Genomic DNA, 20,407 nt, shown 5'->3' on the forward strand with positions numbered 1-20,407 from the left:
CCAGTGATTTAATGTCCTGTAGTATGGACTTTAAAACAATATTAATTCTTCCTATCCATAAGCATGTAATATCTTTCCATTTACTTGCATCTGCTTCAATTTTTTTCATTGGTTATTTTGTAGTTTTCAATGTACATGTCTATTACTTCCTTGGTTAATTTATTCTTTTGGATGTTATTTTAAATGGGATTGTTTTCTTTTCATGATGTTCCTCTGATTTCGGTACCAGGGTGACCCTGGTCTCATAGAATGAGTTTGAAAATATTCCTTCCTGTTCTTTGAAAGAGTTTTAAAAAATTGGTATAAGTTCTTCTTTGAATGTTTGGTAAATTGCACCATAAAGCTATAGTCTTGGGCTTTTAAAAAAGAAATGCTTCAAGATAGCAGAAGGGATATATTATTGAGATAAACCATGAACTTTAATTCTCTAGAGATATTAAAAAACAAGTATAGATAGTGATTGATTCAGAATTATTTAGATGTGAACAATTAAAATAAAAATTAAAAAAAATTATTTAGGTGCAATTCCAACTAAAATATATGAATATACATAATATTTACCATTGGCCAGCATGCCAGTTTTCTCTTCTTCCTGTATTCAAGGTAGAAAAGAACCATATCATTTAAAATGAAAGTTATATAAAATGACCACAATGGAAATATTAACAGAAATTGAAAGTCAATGCTTTATTCCATTAGGAAAAGATCAGGAAATGTTCTTTCTAGGTTTACCATGCCCATTCACTGGTAATTCTATAAGACTAGACATTGTACCTATGAGAGAACTTCTAGAAGTCTCTTTAGAACCTTGGAAATTATTAGAAATTAATTTAGACTTTTAAAAAAGCCTTGTTTAAAATATACAGATGCCAACTGCTCATCTACTTTGCTCAGAAACTTTTTTTTAACTCCAGGATAACAAGTATACCTCATATAAGATTCCTTCTATTATAATATCACCATTCCTCCCTTGTTAAAAACTAATGATGAAATATAATTTATTCTCATGGTCTCATCTACATTTTGAGAAAATTTTTCAAAAAGGTGGGCCACGAAGTGGTAACATTTAAAATTCATCAATATTATAGTTCCCTTACCGTAAGTTTTCTGATCAGTGTCATCTATATTCTCCACGTGGACAGGCAATGTACAATTATCTCATTGTAACAAAGCCTTATTTCCTTTCTATTTTAATCCTCACCCAGACAACTCTCTCCTAGGTTCCCACATTGAGGTTGACACGTTTTTGATGCAAGCTACCCTTTCTTAGTATACCACATTAGCATGCCTTCTTCTGACCTGTTTATTTTTCATAAAATATTATAAATGCCATATTCCAAGTATAAATCCCATTCAATTTCTAAGGATACTCATCAGATCTCATCAATCTTTGTGTATTTCTAAGGCCATTTTGTTTTTCTACCTAAACTATAGGATACAGACTCTCACAGACACGGTACTAGGTAAGAAGATATTTCTTGGAGTATTTATTAATACCTGAAAGTGTTTCTTACTCAGAGAGTTTATGGTTTCACACTTTCAAAACATCTAGACCTGACATGTAGTGCCAACGCATGTCCAGATCAAGAACAACATAATAATAATCGTCCTTCTGGTTACTATTAGGTAGCTCCAGGATAAGGTCTATAGGACAGGCAATATGTTGTAATATCCTTAACTAGTCTTGGCAGGAACTGAGAAGAGAGATAAGAGTATAGCAATGTTAAATGTGAAGAAAGTAATTTAATTCATGGTCTCAGCTAAGTAAATCTCAGGCACTTGTACTACTATTAGCGTAAATACCAAGGGGTACTTACTGTATTCACGAGGACAAGACTTACCAAAGAAAAGCATAATTTATTAAACTTGCTTAAAATTAGATCTGAGATTTTAATTAAGTTTTTATCTTTTAAAGCTTAACTTAAAGAAATTACTTGCCAAAATATATCCTAAAGAATATCATCATTGGCCATGATATTTCATTAAGATTTATGCCAAACTGACATCCTAGGAAAATGTCTGCATGTTGAGACCTATAACTTTATAATAATGAGCAAGACTATAAAGAATTCTGTATTTCTTGTTCTTCAAATAGTGACAGCTAAAGTGATAAAAGTAGTTTCAAAGCTGTCAAATGCATAATTGATGTATACCTGTTTGGATTCATTTATTTTTTGTGACTCAGGATTTTCTCTGGAATTAGTCTCCTCATCTTTAGTAGTCGAAGATGCATCAATATCCTCCTCATCTTCAAAATCATCAGTGTAATTTTCTGAAAAAAAATAATTTTTAGAAATAGAAGGATCACATTGTCAAAAGGTCAAATTCCAGGAAAAGACTGATTTCCAAATGAAAAATTCTGCAGAAGAATAATTTATTGAAATAGTAACATAAATATAACTTTAGAGAACAGATTTTTTGGCAAAGATTTATTAATTCCATTCATGAGACTTAGTTTTATTTCATTTTTTTTGTACTACCAGGTACTTATAAAATTATGTTTTATATTTTTAATCCTTTATATTCTTAACTGACTAAAATTTTCTAGAGCTGCCCTAGAAATATCTAGAGCTGATAGAAAAAAAGATTTTGTATCATCTTTAAAAACAAACTTTAGTATGTTTCTTAAAGACAAGAATCTCATATTCTCATAAAGGCAACACTTTTATTAAATCATGACTCTCATAAAAGAATGGTTTTACTCATTTTTTAAGTTGATTTTCTTGGTCTCTAGGTATCTCTTGGTCTCTTGGTCTCTAGGTATACACATTCAATGGTACTTATAAGAAGTCCATCTCTGGTACTCCCCTTAGGAAGTACTGACCCTCTGTGACCTTCAATTTCCCAATCCTGGGCACTTCTCAGCTAACAGCCCAAATTATATTTCAATGGCTTTGAAGTAGAAGAGAAAGGTGTGTCCATGTTAACATGATGCTATCAGATTATTTATGGGGAAGGTAGGGCAGGGATGATTTAGTCAGGATGTATTCATCAATTTTCAACTTGTTGTTTATAGACCTTATGAAGGATTGGCTGGGATCTGCAGGCTGCAAAGGGGGAATGACCTTTTCAGGGTCTACAAAGAAATGCAGACTTATTTGTATTTCAAATATTAGATCGCATTCAGAAACAGGATGGCCTGATGAGAGAAAGACTGCATGAGGAAGAGAGACTGCTTCTGGAAAGGCTTTTAGTCTTCTCGTTGAATGGAGGGGACAACTTGAGTGTAATTATTAATGGAAGTTTGGGAATAAACTTGAGAGGGCTTGGAAGTTAAATAGAGATGCTTCCAGTGAGACCTCCCTACAGAACACCTCCATTTTAGATCATTAGGAATATGAGGCTAGAACAGCGTGGGTATTGTAACCTAGATAGATAAGCTAGGTTTCTTGGTTAACATCTACATTTGGAGGCTGAGAAGCTCACCTTTGTTTCTCCACCATATGAGAAAGAACACTGGGATTTTCTAAGTAATGGTGGACACAAATTTACAAAGTTATTGAGAAATTACTTCATATCAGACATTGTTCTAGGACCATTATAAAAATGACTATGATTCTAATACTTTAGGTGGGAATCACTGAATTTTAAGGAACCTAAAAGATCAGATTTGGTTAAGAAGAGATGATAAACAAGGAGGGAGGAGATATGAGAGAGTATGACAATAAACTTAGACAACTACTTGGGATTTGGGAACTACCTGAAATAAGTGGAAGGGGGTATAATGTTTGTGTGACTGCAAACAGGTGGTATAAGAAGCAGTGCAGGCAGTATGACATAAAGTTTAAGAGCATGACCAAGAGCCAGGAGGCTTGGATCCACTACTTAGTTCTACTAATTTCAACTACAGAATGTCAGCAATGGTTTAATGTTATTTGAAAGTCAAGTCTAGTAAGATAAAGATGCATATTGTGAATCATAGGACAACTAAAAAAATATAGCAAAGACGTACACCAAGCCAAAAGAAGGAATAATGGAATGCTGTAAATACTCAGTCTTACAGAATGCAGGGCAAAAGGAGCCATAACAACAAAAAAGATGGAAAGATACAAAATGAATGGCAAAACAGTACCGTATTTTTCGGACTATAATATGCACTTTCCCTGCTCCCCCAAATTTGGGAGGAAAATGGTTGTTACTGCTGCTGTTGAGTTCTATTTACATTGGTGAAATATTATGTTATTTATGTTATCAAATATTTTACCACATTTTTTGCTTCAAAATTTTTTTCCTATTTTCCTCCTCTAAAACCTAGGTGTGTCTTATGGTTCAAAAAACACAGCAAATGACCATTCCAAAAAATTCATTTTTGTAAAGTGTAGAAACATGTGAATTAAAAGTCAGAGATTATCAGATTGGATAAAAAAGCAAAACGTAGCTATATACTATCTGTAAGAAAATCACTTTAAATGTAAAAACAGACACATTACAAGTCAAAAGATGGAAAAAGATAAACCACCCCAATCACAATTTAAAGGCATTGGTCTAGGCTCCACTGATTTCCCTGGTCCTGTCTTCCCAACTGGCCCACTGCCAACAAATAAGGCAGCAGTGCATTTGGCAATTTCTTTGTAGCTCAGACTGCAACATAGGCAATTCACGCTACCTGTTTAAAGTTCTTTCCAAGACAATATGATTTTCTTTTTAATTACTTGTCTCTTATGTTTACTAAAAACTATTCTTTTCAAATATTGAAATTTTACTTTTATTCTTTTAATAGTTCGTTTTCATATTTTTTCATTACTATTTATTCCCCTATACCCTTTTCCACCTCCATCCACCCCTCCCCCCACTCACCCAATCCCCGCAGTATTTAAAAACCAATAAAATTACCTGCCGGTTCTTCATGTCTCAATTCATTCTCATATTTATCTTCGGTTAGTTCTATGTTAGCTTGATTACTGGAAAAATATTTACTTAATTTAGTATTACATGTTATTAATACATTTCCATGCAATCCTTTGTGTATGTTTAAAAAAACCCTTAATACTATGTATTCCTTCTCAAGTTTTCTTGTTTTTATCAAAAGCAAAAAATTGGGGAGCTATAAAGAAAATATTTTGAAAATAAAGGTTTCTTAAAGCTTAAATGTAGCTGACAAAATAACAGGGAAAAATGCTATGTTTTAAACTTTACACACATACACAATATTACACCTACAGTGTGTGTGTGTGTGTGCATTTACATGTTTAATGATCCAGATATCTTTTCTAAAGATTAGAAACTGACCACAAGCTATGAGAATCAGTGAATCTCCATGGAGGCCAGAAAAAAGGTGCCAGAGCCATCATTTACATGCTAAGCAATTTGCTCCTGAAATGGGAGTTGCACAGGAGCCTTAAACCAAGAAAAACTCAGCAAGGCAACAAAGATGCTTGAACCAGTTTGAATTACACTAGATGTATTAGTTCAGATGCTGCTTTCTTTCAAACCCAGGAATTAGTTCTACCCTTTTCAGTCCATCAATTCTGTCTTTAGTGAGATTAGAAGGTCCAAAAAATTATAAAACTGTAATAATAGCAGAAAACAATATTGTATACTCAATACTATGCTATCCTCTGACTAGTGTGTTTTGGAGTAAAAATATCAGTAGTTAAGAATAGCATTAAGGAATCAGAAAAAAGTTAAGGGCAAAGACCTGTGGCTAACCTGGGCATGCCTAGTCTATGTTATCACTGTTGGGAGAGGCAATCACCATGGACCTGCATGTTCTTGCTGGGTATGCCAAGGATGCAAGGCATGGACTCCCCTTTCCTCGGTTATTTCTCAGGGTTGTGTTTGCAGTGAGCCACCTTGAGAGGAGGACTGTTTCCACTTTACAAGCAGTGGAATCCCTAGCCTCAGTGATCTTCTTATAAAGCAACCCACCACATGTGTGGAGAGCCATCATGGACCCTTTGGGCTGCTCCCATTGGCCTTGTGGGACATAGGGAACTGAGGCAACAAACTTGACAGTTAGGTACTCAAACTTTTGTTGCGAGAAATAAAGTCCCTCGTTTCTGACCCAGGAATCTTGTATCTATTGTCAGCATCTATAAAACTGGCAGGCTAACTCACTGACTTCCAGGTAGGGTACAAATCCCAGACCCTACATAGTTCAAGACAATCACTGCTTTGTCTACCTCCTGTAAGAAACTAAGCATCATGAGAACAGGCACTGTAATATCAGAGGTTATGATTCTCTTGACCCTTAATATAATTATAGTTTGGTATTCTTAAAAATCTTAAAATTATGACTTTCACTTAAAATTTAAATAATTAAATGATACATGAAATTGAGGAAATTAAAGGTATCAGGTTTCACAAAGGTCTTGAAAATGTCAAAGGTCCACCATGCTTACAGAGAACCAGCTCAGTCAACTAGTAGGATTTCCACAATAAATGAGGTTTTCAGATAGTCTTTAGGGTCAAATATACACAAAGGTAGGGCACAGACCAAACCTGTCTTTGCTCCCTGGTTCCCCATCCCCTTTCTGTTCCTTTTCCCCCCTGAGTTTACAGCAGCTACCTGGACTCTCTTATTTACCTCATCTGTGGAAAATCACTTGATAAATCACTCTCCCAGTAACATCTTTCTGGCAATGTACTATTAGTCTCAACAGTTATCTCAGGCATGAAATTTCAGATAGCTAAAGGTCAAGTGGCTCTCAAATATAAACCAATGTATTCTGTTGATATAAAAGAAAAATTCTGACCAATATAATGAACTTAAAAATAAGATTCCACTTTTGCCTGTTACAATATTTACCCATTTTAGTCCATGTATACACTAGACTTTCAAAAATATAGAAAAACACAAAAATCATTTAATGTTCAGTTTATACTTTATCTTCATTACCTATGGAAAGCTTTAAAATGTGTGGTATCGTTAGAATCCAATTCCTTATTTAATCTTGAATAATCAATGGAAGATGTTAAGCCTTTCTCAAGTCTGGCAAAAAATTGCTCTTTTTCCTCTTGTTCTTCTAATGTGTCCAATCCAAATCCAAGAACACTATGATTGAGCTCGGAAACTATGTCTAAATGAAAAGCACAAACACATTTCATTAACATAACAGAATTTTGATAAAGTTAGCTTTAATGATGCATTTATTGATATTATATATTACAATTTTTAAAAATCTGGAACACACTTTTCTTAATCTTTCACCACCAATATAGATTTATATTCATAATCAGTAAGGCTCCTCTAGAAGTATAATTATAAACCTTCAAGGAAGATATTAAATCTATCTGTTTCATAAAGGAGGTTCCAATATAATTGTAAGTTAATTTTTGTAAAAATTATAAGTATGGTAATTAACCCATCAACTCTTATGTCTCAGATTTCTTACCATTTGTTTCTAAGCTGTCAATACTTAAGATAGAGGTTCCACTGCTCTTGAGAAACTGAATCCTTTCAGCAGACTCCTCTTCTATTTCCATAATAGGTTGAGAAGTCGTCTTTGTTTTCAAGTAACTTACATTTGTTCCAAGCAGTCCTAGGGATAAGATTTAAGATTGCTGGATATTTATATTCCGAGCATTGTTTTGACAATCATGCCAACACTGTAATACTAACTTTGTGGATCATCACTATAAAATAAATCTAGTCTACTGAATAAAAATCCATCAGATCTAAAATTCACAAAAGAAAGATTATAATTCTATTTGCAGTGTATTTTATGAAGAATGTTTCAAAATTCTGCATAATGGGGTGAAAAGAGACATGATTTTTAAAGATTATTTTGAAGGATAGTACTTTATCCAGTATACTAAGCCACTTTAATGAGTATCTTCTGTCTTATATACAGCAAAGAGTAGAAAATAACTAGCTGAACTGGAAAAGAAAGGCAATTCCAAGCAAAGGGAAGAAGAGCTACAAAGGGTCAACAGTGGGTAGGACAGGCCACATCTGAGGTACAAAAGGGCCAGTGCAGGTGGGTCTGGAGAGTGAGGGTAAAGTCCAGGTAGAAATAAGCCTGGAGCAGGAGTTGACAGTTACATTGTGTTCATCCTCACAGGCCGGGGGTAAGATTTGCTCTTTATTCCAAAAGCACTAGAAAACAGTGAAAAAGTTATTCAATCAAAATTTCTTTATCCTAAGAGTACATATTTGTTGTAAAAACTGATACACAGAAAAAGTAAAAAAGTTATATTATGTGATAAGAATATGAAGATTAGAATAATATCACTTTTGCTTAGAAGGAAGCTTTATTAAGAAGTCACAAATTCTATAATTCCCTAATTAGTGTCCTCTTGGAAAGGGTTCAGAATCTATTTATTTTATGGCTTTGTGTGAATAATGGTTTAATAGCTTGAATAACTTTCACAGCTGCAGAAAATCAAGAGGTATATCTATAGGCATTTCAGAAGAAAAGTGCCTGCCAAGGTTGGGGTGCAATGGTGGTGTCTGTCTAGGGTCTCGTGTTGGCTCCAAAGCTAGACGCAGGGATTTGACCCACACTAAGTGTGCTCACAAGAGACTGCTGTAACTGAAAACATGATCCAATTTAGATATCTGCACTGAAAAGTACAAAAGGATTAGGTAGTTTTCCCTCTAAGCAGAAAACCTTCTCTAAGCAGAAGATTTTATCCTCATGGTAACTAAAAGAGAAAGCAAAATTAGAAGGCTGGAGTTGCTCAATGTAGATGTTTAATGGCATCTGTCTCAGATGGGCAATGTGTTCATTCCTCAAGGGGGTGTTCATGTCTGCTTCAGCAGCTCCGACATTCTGGATGGCAAAAATCATCTAGTAGTAGGAATTACCTAGCACTAAGAGCAGGACATAAACTCCGTAAAAGTTTGTGACTGAACCAGGGACCAGGTCATTCCGTTGGGTGGAGAAATGCTCTTGCTTTCCTTTAAAGGAACACTGTCAAAGTTTGTTTCTTAAGTATCCTATCCTTCGTTGTATTCTTTCTAATCAAATCTACTTCTGATTGATAAATTCCTTTAAAGATTATTAATACCTTTAGTCAGATTACATTCAAGTGTTGGTCTAGTACCTATTCTTTCCCTTTGTGGTAGGTGTCCACAGCATTCCATCTGATTATTTTCTAGAAGAGACTTTAATACTATTAGTATTATGTAAGTCTTAAATCTTTGTCAACAATTCCTATAGTACTTCATCATATAATATCCTTTTCAACCACCAACATGGAGAAAGATTCTAAAAAAGAATTCTTCACATGCTAACTTTAGCAATGTTGCATGATTTGGGGTTTATGAAAACGGCACTGAATTTTTCAATAAGGCAATTCCTTATCACACACTATTGAGAACAGAGAAGTGACTATCAAATTCACTCTTACATTCGTTTGTTAAACAAATTATTCTTTACTATTGAGGAGCAGGGGATATGAGGGAAATAAAGTGTTTTATGCCTTCACAAAGCTCCTAACCTCCAGAGTAGCCCTATAGGTTACAACTATTAACACAATGTATAAAGGCTATTGTGATGTTCTGACTTGGAAACAAAGGAGAAAATAACTGTGGTAATAAAGGAGTTAGAAGAGTTAGGGGAGGGTTGCAAAAATACTAGACTTTTCTGGACAAGGAGGAGAGGAAAGGCATTCTGGTGGCAAGAAGCATAAGCTAACATGGAGTCAATGGGTGTTTCCAAGAGACAAGGAATAACTGAGTGTGGCTGGAGTGAGGCTAGAAAGGTGGTTTCCCATCAGATTATGTAGAGCCTTAACTACTGTATTAAGGAATTCAGGCTCAATTTTATAGGAAAAAAAAAGCCATAGGTAAATTTTTCCTCTAGAGAAGATTTATCAAATCTCATCAGTATGTAAAATGGTGCTTAATGATCCACAGTGTGAACATAGGTATTTCATAGAAGTAGTCTTGAGCTTCGCTACATACAGAATGCTTATCACATATAGTATAGTGAACAAAATACTCCACAAAGTAATTTTCCATTTGTAATGACACAATGAGGAACAGTTCAGAGATAGGTATTCAACTGTGTCAGAAAAGATTAAGAATGAATTCTCTACCATTAAGGTAATAAATTAGCCCTGGCTGGTGTGGCTCAGTGGATTGAGTGCTGGCCTGTGAACCCAAGGGTTGCTGGTTTGATTCCCAGTCAGGGCACATGCCTAGGTTGCAGGCCAGGTCCCCAGAAGGGGCACATGACAGGTAACCACACATTGATGTTTCTCTCCCTCTTTCTCCCTCCGTCCCCTTCTCCCTAAAAATAAATAAATAAATAAAATCTTCTTTAAAAAAGGCAATAAATTAGTTCTTTTACTAGTGTTATTAAGAGACTGTGATACCAAACTCTATAGATTTTGTTAAAATCTGTCCCGTAAGATGGCATTAATGTGTTGTCAGAATATTTTATTAAATCACATTAAATCAATTTACCATTAAACATGATAATGTATAAATATACCTATACCATTATTCATCATCTTAATTTGAGTAAATAGAAATTACCTAAATGTAAAATAACCTAATAGTGCAGAAACATATATTCTCAATTACATAATATATAATACAGTGAAGATAAAAATCAATTTAAGACTCAAAAATTCACACCATTAGTATTAAGCCTCAAAAATTCACACCATTGTATTTTACTACAGTAACAAATCCAGAATTAAAGTCTTGACTGACCCCTTGTGGTCAAATAATTTGAAATCAAAAATCAGCAATATTTACCACCATCTTCAAAATCATCTGCTGTTATCCACCATGGAAGTGTATCTTTCTTTTTCACTTCTCTTTTAACTTGTCCAAGTGTTTTGTTTGAATTTTCAAAAGAATCATCTGAAAGCTAAAGAAGATATAACCTGCTGAATTTTAAATTTGAATATTTCAGATTCATCACTAAAAATGTTCCTTTGTTCTCTCAGTTAAGCTATCTCACATACATAAGCAATATTCTCAGCAATAATGTATGAATTCACATTTCTAAACATGTGACCAAAGTACTTAAAAATCAAGCATGTATCTCTGAACACCAATTTTATACACAGAATTAAACAAGTAAACTAATGAGGGAAAACATAAACAACAAAGAAATAAAGAAAATTTGATCAAGAAACTTAATCAGTAAAGGAAAGGAAGAAAAATACAATCCTCTTCTAGACATTCTCAAGGGTCTAAGAATAAACAATAATTAAGCAAAATTACCTAGCATCACTCTAGAAAAACAAAGATTTCTAAGACTGAAGAGAATTGAGTGTCAGGTGTTTACCAGAGAAATTAGCATTTTGTCACAATAATTTATAAGCTTTAATAAATATTTATTTATCCTTTTCAACTCTTCAGGTCCAAATTTTACAATCCTAAATTCCCCACTATAACCCCAACCTAGCCCCTCACTCTTAGCCAATAACTTGGCCTCTCTCTTCATTGAGGAAATAAAAGACCTTCAGTCAAAAACCATCCTCCTTCCCCTCATGCCATCACTAAACTCACCTTTTAAGATACTGCTTTCCTTTCTCATAAGAGAAATTATTTTCTTCTACTTCAAGGAGAACCTGTAGAGGGGTTACTTCCCATCTCTCCAGGCTCTTACTTCCTTGGTTATCCCATTTTACCTCTGCCTCTTCAATCCCTCCTCTCCACCCTTCCTTCGCATTACACAACTGCTCATCACTGCATCCCCAGGCCCTGAAACAGCACCTGACACAAGTGTAGACTAGAAGAAAGAACACTCAAGTCTACCCTACTTAAAAAAAAACAATAACAACAAAGGAAAACAAACAGAATAAGGTCCATATTCCTATCTCCCTTTTACTCAAAGTATCATTTTTCCTTTATATACCAACTTTTTAAAAAATCCTTACCTAAGAACACGTTTATTGATTTTTAGAAAGAAAGAAAGAGAGAGAGAGAGAGAAACTTCGATGTGAGATAGAAACATTGATCAATTGCCTCCTATATATACCCTGACCCAGGATCAAACCTGCAGCCCAAGGTATGTGCCCTGACCAGAACCAAACCCACAACCCTTTGGTGCACCGGATGATGCTTCAAACAACCACGCCACCAACCAGAGCTATTTAGCAACTTGAGTTCACTGCTCAATCCCTTAAAACCTGGTTCTCATCCAAAACAGTTCCCCTACGAGACACCAAAGGCCTCCTAAATGCCACTGATAAAGGACCACTGTCAGTCATCTTCCCTAATCACATCATAGAACTTGATACTGGTGACCAACTCTTAAACTTCTTGAAACTCTCCACCTTTGATGCCACAGCACCACTTCCTCCAAGAAACTTGGTGGTTAGGTGGCAAAAGTTTGGTGACCTTCCCCACTCATCTATTTTAACAGCTCTTGGCAATTTTGTCTATTTAACACTCAACTTCCACACACCTCAGCTCTTTGTCCTTTTTATCCTTATTCTACACACACTTTCTAGAGAAGCAACCAACATTTTCCCCATAGCTGCTCTATTTCAGGAACTATTCTCAGGTTACCCCATTGTTGAAGTAATCAAGGAGATTTTACAGATAGGGAAACAGCTCAAAGAGGTTAAATAACTTGCCCAAGTTGCTACTATTAGTGCTACAGAGCTGGGATCCAAGCTGAGATCTCTGTGACTAAAACCTGTCTGCATTCCATGACATTGTGTGACATTGTGTAGTCCCCCAACCAGGACATTGCTACCAGAGTGACCTTTTGAACTTCCAAGATGACAACACACATATTTCCATCTGCCAGCCAAGCAACTTTACCTCAATGATTTGTGAGAATATCATTTTTAAGATGTTCAAATGGAACCCATTGTCCTCCCTGACAACCAGACAGGAAAAGAGAAAAGAAAATATTCTTTATCCCACCTGAATTTTACTTATTTTTTAAATTTTATTTTAATCGTTGTTGCAGTACAATTTTCTATCTTTTACTCCCATCCCAGCCCACCCACCCAGCCCTCCCCTCCTCCCTCCCATTTCTACACACCCCTAGTTTTTGTCCATGTGTCCTTTATACTTGTTCCTGTAAACCCTTCCCCTTTTCCCCTGAAATTCCCTCCCCTCTGAACACTGTGTCCCACCTGAATTTTAGCACATCACTTTCTACTCAGTCTCTAAACTTACTATCACCTTGCAATGTTCCAATTCTCTCTCCTCCCCACATCTCACCATTTACCAAGTTCTGAGAATCTGGCCCAGACTCAGCCTACTCTTCGTAAACCCCACGGTCACATAAAAGTGTGGAGAGAGTACAGGTTTGGGGGCCTCACAAATCTGAGTTCAAATTTCAACTTCAAAATATGCTAGCTCTGTTGTTTAGTGAAATTACCTCTCTTTTTATTTTATTCACCTGTTAAAAATAGCCACAGTAGCACTGACCTTGCAGGGCTGTGGCAAAAATCAGGGGAAAAAAAATGGAGAATGCCCACCTTGCTGTTTAACACACAGAAGGTATATTACCACTTTTGACACTACTGCAGTTTTCCAGATTACTATCATTGAAAACAAAAAAAAAAAGAAAGAAAAAATCTGGTCCCCAAATAATAAGTGTTGGCAAGGATATGAAGAAATTGTAACCCTAATATACTCACACACTGCTGATGGGAATGTAAAATGCACAGCCACTTAGAAAACAGTCTGGTGGCTCCTCAAAAAGTTAAACAGAGTTCCCACATGACCCAGCATTTCCATACTAGATATATACACAAGAGAAATGAAAACATTCATCCACCCAAAGACATGTGCGTGGCTGTTCATACCAGAATTAATCCTAATTGCCAAAAAGTAGAACAGAACTCATATGTCTATCAACTGATAAAGTGGGTAAACAAATGCAGTGAATTCGTACAATGGAATATTATCCAGTTAAAAACAGGAATGAAGTACTCAAACACGATACAACATGAACCTACCTTGAAACATCACGTTAAGTGGAAGAAGCCAGACCCAAAAGACCACATATGTATGATTCCATTTCTATGGAATGTTTGTAATAGGCACATCTTCAGAGACAGAAAGTAGATTAAAGGTGCCTATGGCTGGGAAAGGGAGTAACTGCTAATGGGTTTCTTTTGGGGGTAATGAAATAGTCTAAAAGGGATGGTGATGATGGTTGCATAACTCTGTGAATATACTAAAAACCACTGAATTATGCACTTTACGTAGGTGAACTGTAAAGTATGTGATATCTCAGAATTGTATATAAAAAATCTGGTATTACCAATCTCCTTAAGAACCATATGTAAACCATATATCTCCTAAGTAAACTATTTGAATAATTTATGAAAATGATTTTAGCATGACTCTAAAATTTTTTCATTGTTAATAATGAGACACTATCTTACCCAACTCTGTAATGTGACACACGAGCTTTTATCAGTTGAGGCTTAATATGAGAGAGAGAGGGAGGAAGGGTCGGAGAAAGGATGGAAGGAGGAGAGTGCTGCAGGGGTGATGAAGGGTCGAAGAAAAAAATTACTTGTACTGCTTTTTATTATTTACAATGAAAATACTTCCCATAAATTTAATTTTCAAAATGTGCCCATATTTGATATAAACTTTTTTAATGGGAAGTGAGAGTCATACCCTGAGTATCTACTACATCCTGGAGGCTGGCAGATGCTTTTTTAAACCCTCACAACAATCCTACACAGTAGACATCATTTTACCTATTAGATAATGAAAGTGAGGTTCTTTCTACTACATCATACATCAAACTCCCTTTTCGAACAAGAATGTTAGCATAATAGTTTAAATGTGACTCTTCAGATTGCTCTACAAGGTCTCTCTCCATGTACATAAATACATAGGATGTGTTGTAACCCTTTAATTTGTACATTCAGCAAACACTCATTAAGTACCTGTTAGGTTCTGCAGGTATAGCAATGAACATATAACCATCACGTCACAGACCTATACAAGTAAAATAATGAATGCTAAGTGTTACATAGAAAATTAAATACATGGTATATTAACAAGTGACTTGGTGTACCTTTTTACTGGATAAACAGAAAAATCTCTCTCTGAGGTAGTGATATTTAAGGTGAGATTTTCACTAGGCAGGTGAAGAACAGGGGAACAGCTAGTACAAAGCTCCCTGTGTGAACTGAGCTTGGCATGTCTAGGGGGTAAAAGGCCACTGTAACTCGAGTGGCCACTGTAACTCGAGTGGGTAATGAGAAAGTGAAGTAGCCATGAACAAAAATCATCCAGGGCTTTGTAAACCACGGGAAGGAGGACTTAGAACTTTTATTCTATATGATAGGGAAGCCAACAGAGTATGCTGTACATAAAGGACGAACAGAGTCTGAGTTATGTGACAGATTACGCAGGACACTGAGTGGGGAAGCAATGCTGGGGCAGCACCTGGGAACTGATGCAGCAGCGGAGCTGAGCTGCTGGACTAGGATGGGGGCAGTGAGAGGGAAGGGAACTAGAAGGATGATGAACTATATCTTAGAGGTGAAAGAGAACATTGAAGGATGAGTTTCTTAACAGACAGAATTATAACATAGCTTTTAAAAATACAAACTTACCTCTTTCATGAACTGTTCAAAGTCTTTATCCAGTTCTTCTTTGGCATAGTGAGCCATAGTCAGTAACTTTCACTTCCCAAAATAAATATTCCACAATATTTACAACATTGGAAACACTAAATAACGAGAATAAACATCTTTTGAGAAAAGTCACCTCACATCATGAAAACAACCAGACTTAAAACCTCAGACATTTCTCTTATGATTTAGTATATATACACGCTTGTGGACCAATAAACTAGACAAGAGATTCCCAATTTGTTCATAAAAATAAAACTGATTTGGAAAAACAGCCTTCAAAAGCAGTTTGCCTTGTACTTAGGGTCCAGAATACGTTTTTATTGTTAACATCCAATTGGTAAAGGGTGGCCTCCACACTACACATATTTGTGTGTGTGTTAAAATTTAACATCCCTTAAAACAAACCAGGTCCTCTCAAGGAATCTTTTAAAAATTATAAATTAGCAAACCCAAAAGGCTGTTTCTGTTTTGCAAAGCATAGGACAGTTTGAGCTGCCTTATCATTAAACTAGTTATTTATCAAATCATAGTTAACAGCTTTGCAAAACAGACTTCTCAGAAATGAGGATGTTTCCAAACACAGACAAATGGAATCAAAGGGAATTTTAAGACTCAATCTACCTAAAACAAAATTAATGGAGTACACCAGTTAATCAGAATCCGTTGTGTTTCTTTTGGAGCGAGGGAAAGTCAACAAAAACGATGCAACGTGACTTGCAACGCACAGCTCTCCACTGCACCGCTACGGAACTCAACCTCAGGTCCGCCCCACACCGCAGCTTCCTTTCTCAGAGGCGGGGAAGAAAGGAAGGAGGGGACGTGGAGACCAAAGCAACACTTCTCCTTATCGGTGAAATAACACCTCCTCACCCTCATCAGCATTTCTGATTAGTTTTAAGATGTGTGCGGTTAAGGTCCTGAACCCAAATCTTGGTCAGAGGCGGATGCCACCCAAAGGCAGGGTCCCGGCTCCAGGAAGCGAGGGCTCGAACTGGCGGGAAGACAAAGACTAGCTCGCAATTGCAATTGGAGTCAAGGCGGAGGTGGTGAGACCTGAAACTAAAGCTCCAAGGACACTCTTGGCCATGGGGAACCGAGTGGGAAGCAAGTGTACACGACTCACCTGCCTTCACCTCTGAATTCCCCGCTTTGCCAAAAGATGGGCTGGGGCCCCCAGCAGTTGTCAGGGTAACAGACCTATGCCGCCAGGCTCCCGGGTCACCTGATCAGGTCCAGTCACGTGGTTCGTGGGCCCTACTGGACTGCCGTTAAGAGTCTTTTTGCCTCAAAAAGTGAAAATTGAAATAACCTCCGCTCGGGATACTTTAGTTACTGGTAAGAACCGTTGCTGCCGCACCACTAGAGACCTTGCCGCTTCCTTTGCGCTTCTTGGAAACCTGGAAACAGCAACGGGTGGAGCGAGCAGAAACATGCATGATGGGTGTTGTAGGCTAGCTAGCCCATGGCTTTCTGGGAAATGTAGTTTAGCTCCCCTAGTTTTTGTAGTTCCGCTCTCCTCACCTCCTCTTTGTAACCCTCCCTTGTTTCACCTCTCTGCATTTCAAACTCAAGCTTTGAAAACATTTAATTTTTTGGATTTATTCTACGTGTGAAGTCCTGTGTGGGCGTTGTAAGAGAGATTTACACCTGTGACAAAGAACAGAATAGGGATTCTGTTCTACCATCTAGTGGGCAGAAAATTGAAAACACTGTATACACTACAACCTACCACACTTCCTCTTTTCCTCTCATTCTATAGCGGCATCTTATAATTACTTTCTTGGAATTTTATTTTATTTTTGCTCTTTCTGTAAAAAACAACAGTTTGGAATTTCAGAGGACAGCAGTTAAGGTAGTGAAAGTAAAATCCACAACAGTTGAAAGAGTTACTGCTGGCTGATGTAGCTTAAGGACCTCATCATCTTCAGCCTCAATTTTTAATTCAGCATGTGTTTATTGTGATACAAATGCATACATGGCAGGAGCTGTGCCATATGACAAAGATTTGAATAATACAGATTTTTTGAAGCTATTATTTATTGCATGCTTAAGTTGATAGGAGCTTCACCTGCATTATTTCATTCAATTGTTGCAATCTACAAATCATTTCAATTCCATTTGTATTTTCTTGGTGCAGGTACAAGATAATGATAGGTGCCAATTCTACAGCCCTATTACATTGCTCTCCCACCCATCCCTACTAGTAAGCTTCTTGCAAATCATGCCTCTTTCACATTAATTTGTATTATGCAGTAGCCTCAGACCTTTTTGGTCTCTTCTTTTACTCCAGCCATAGCTCCTTAGAGGCTTTGATGAATTTCACGCAGGTGTAAGTCGACTGTGAGCCTGCGATATACACCTCTTACTTTCTGATCCCTGAGATTTCTCTGATCCTTTAGGGCAAGGGTGTCAAATGCACTTTCACCAGGGACCACATTGGCCTTGTGGTTGCCTTCCAAGGGCTGAATGTAATTTTAGGACTGTATAAATGTAACTACTCCTTAACAGGTAAGCGAGAGCTCAGCTCTGTTGCTGGGTGGAAACAAGGTGCCCAGCCAGATAAAACAAGGTGGAGGGCCTGATTCTGCCCTCGGGACTTGTGTTTGCCACCTGTGCTTTAGGGAATTCACTCAGCACTTAACACTTACAAAGTGGAAGTATGGGGTCTTAACCTTTGTGGGCCCATCATTAAACAAAGAGGGTTGAAGCTGATGAATAAATGATTCCCCTCTTCAACTTCAGGATGAACTGTATTTATACAAATTTCATAAGGCTTCTCCAAATGCCCTGTGTGGTCCAGAACCAGTTCATAGCCAATTTGATTATACATTCTTGTATTGACTTTCCATACTTCTCTATGTCATTTTCCTGTTCATCACTTCTGCTACTTGGCATTACATTCTCAAATAAGTTGCTCTCATGTAGATGTATGCCTCATGTTCTGTTTTCAGGGCAACTGTGGGAAAGAGAGCGAGTGTCAGGTTTCACCCTAGAGAGCAGATCATTAGGATGGAATTTGGGAACTGGATATGTCACTAGTCAGATGGCAATGAAGACCCACTGATAGTGGGATGTGTGGTGGTGATAACCAGTGACATCAGCTACTAAGATTCTTATGTGAAGTTGGTTGGGCAGAGGTACAGGTGGAAGGTGAAGAGTTGACTTATACACTTACTGTTATATGAGATCATCATTTTCTGCACCTGATGAGTGTGGTGAAAATCAGACCCAGGATCAAATTATCAGGACAACATAGCTGTAAAGGAGACTGAAGATACAACCCCTCTGGGTGTACTGAGTTAGGGCCCTGGTAGAAAGTAATGTCATCCTGAAACCTGAAATATGGACATTTGGGTAGATGAGTGGGAATCACTGTCAGATTTCCCTGAACTCTCCACACTGGCCCAGGCAGTCTCATTCTCCTTGCTAAAAGAGAGCATCCCCTACTGCCTGGAGACTCTGCAAATATTTAGAGGCCCCGTATAAAGAAGGCAACTCACAAGATGTTGCTTGTCCCCTTCAGGATCCAGCCCTGCCACTACTCATCGTCTCCATGGCAATAACTAGGATCAGATCTCAGACACCTGAGCAGGGAAATATAATCCTTGCTCCAGGAAGTAATGATTTACAGTCATTGCTGGTCCCACATTGTATACTAAAAGGAATCAGGGGAGAACATGTAGGTGTAGGTGTTGAACTAGAAAGGGGAATAAAACAAGACTGCACAGGGAAGAATTTATTAACATGGGAACATTCACTCATGACTTGGTGTTCAATTTCCTAGCAAGAACACCTGGAGCTAGTCTTAATATGCTGCTGGGATGTTTCTTTGAAGGCTGGATGTGATAATGGCCAGTGGGAAAATGAGGTAGAATCACTGAAATTGCTTTGGCATAATATAAAGGGCGATGTCAGGAGGCTCACAGAGATGGGAATGTTGAATGGGATTTGTTACATGATACCTAAACTTAGCACCTGACTTTGTTCCCTGGTAGGATTCACAGGGCATTCTCTTCACTAAGGCAATAAGGAATTCACTGGTGAGAGGGAAGCAACTTTTCTGAACAAATTTGGTGACATCTGTCCTCCACAGGTCAGAGTTACTAAGGGGAGATGTTGCTGTGGAACAAATCTCCCTAGTATCAGTGGGACCAGGGGATTTCTGAATGGCAGAACCCTATAAAAGTACTTTCTCAAAGGCAAGGTGGTTGTAATTGCTGACATGATCAGAAGTCTGTCATAGCAATCAGATTGCTTGAATTGCAGGAATCTGTGGCAAGGGCTAATAAATCACAGTGTTTTGAGAGATGAGACAAATGTACAACTGACTGGGTGATAATACATGTTTGTGTGTATAACAAAAACAAAGAGAGAGATCTGGAAAGCAGAATGCCAGCATCAGCTATCACAATGGGAAATCCAGGTCCTTTACCCATTTTTTAGATTTATACAACTTCACAGACCCAGATCTCATTGGTTAAAAGGGAGGCTGAGTGCCCTTGAAGAAGGACCCTCTATACCACAAAAATAATTATAAAAATTCTCCCTACCCTTCCACAAAGAGCCCTATAGCCATTTACCACAGTAACACTACACATAAGAAAGAAGAATAGTTAGACTTTTGGGGAATTTTGGATAAGGGATATGAGGACCAGAAAAGCCACCATGGTCCTTTAGTTAGAAGGGGGCATATGGAGGCCAGTTAAAAATTGGAAAGAAGGATACTTAGACTTTTCAAGGACTGTTGGATTAAGGATATGAGCTGACACAATGCCAGGGGACCAGAAATGCCATTATGGTTTTCCAGTTAGAGTAGGGGCATGTGGAGGCCAGGTAAAAGTTAAAGTTTTAGCCCAAGAATGTCTCACAGAGGGTGCAATGAGTCTGTGGCCCTGCCACTCTGGAAGTGGCAGCAGTTCATCCTTACTGGAATTAA

General features: G+C 37.3%; 1 protein-coding gene across 4 annotated transcripts in view; it reads right to left on the reverse strand.

The window, feature by feature from the left end:
* Positions 1 to 16,943, reverse strand: part of CEP162 (centrosomal protein 162) — a 75,109-nt gene extending 58,166 nt beyond the window's left edge. Inside the window, exons 1-8 of one of the 4 annotated variants that reach the window (XM_028509877.1) lie at positions 16,595 to 16,943; positions 15,451 to 15,566; positions 10,652 to 10,766; positions 7,335 to 7,481; positions 6,839 to 7,019; positions 4,834 to 4,901; positions 2,154 to 2,272; positions 562 to 592 (exon numbers count right to left, since the gene is read on the reverse strand). In XM_028509877.1, the coding sequence (XP_028365678.1) occupies positions 562 to 592; positions 2,154 to 2,272; positions 4,834 to 4,901; positions 6,839 to 7,019; positions 7,335 to 7,481; positions 10,652 to 10,766; positions 15,451 to 15,507 (718 nt within the window). In that variant the 5' untranslated portion in view covers positions 15,508 to 15,566; positions 16,595 to 16,943. The other 3 variants (XM_036024434.1, XM_036024432.1, XM_036024433.1) reach the window with 3 other exon arrangements.
* Positions 16,944 to 20,407: the final 3,464 nt, after the last annotated feature.

The sequence above is a fragment of the Phyllostomus discolor genome, chromosome 4, assembly GCF_004126475.2.
Source record: "Phyllostomus discolor isolate MPI-MPIP mPhyDis1 chromosome 4, mPhyDis1.pri.v3, whole genome shotgun sequence".
Taxonomy (NCBI): domain Eukaryota; kingdom Metazoa; phylum Chordata; class Mammalia; order Chiroptera; family Phyllostomidae; genus Phyllostomus; species Phyllostomus discolor.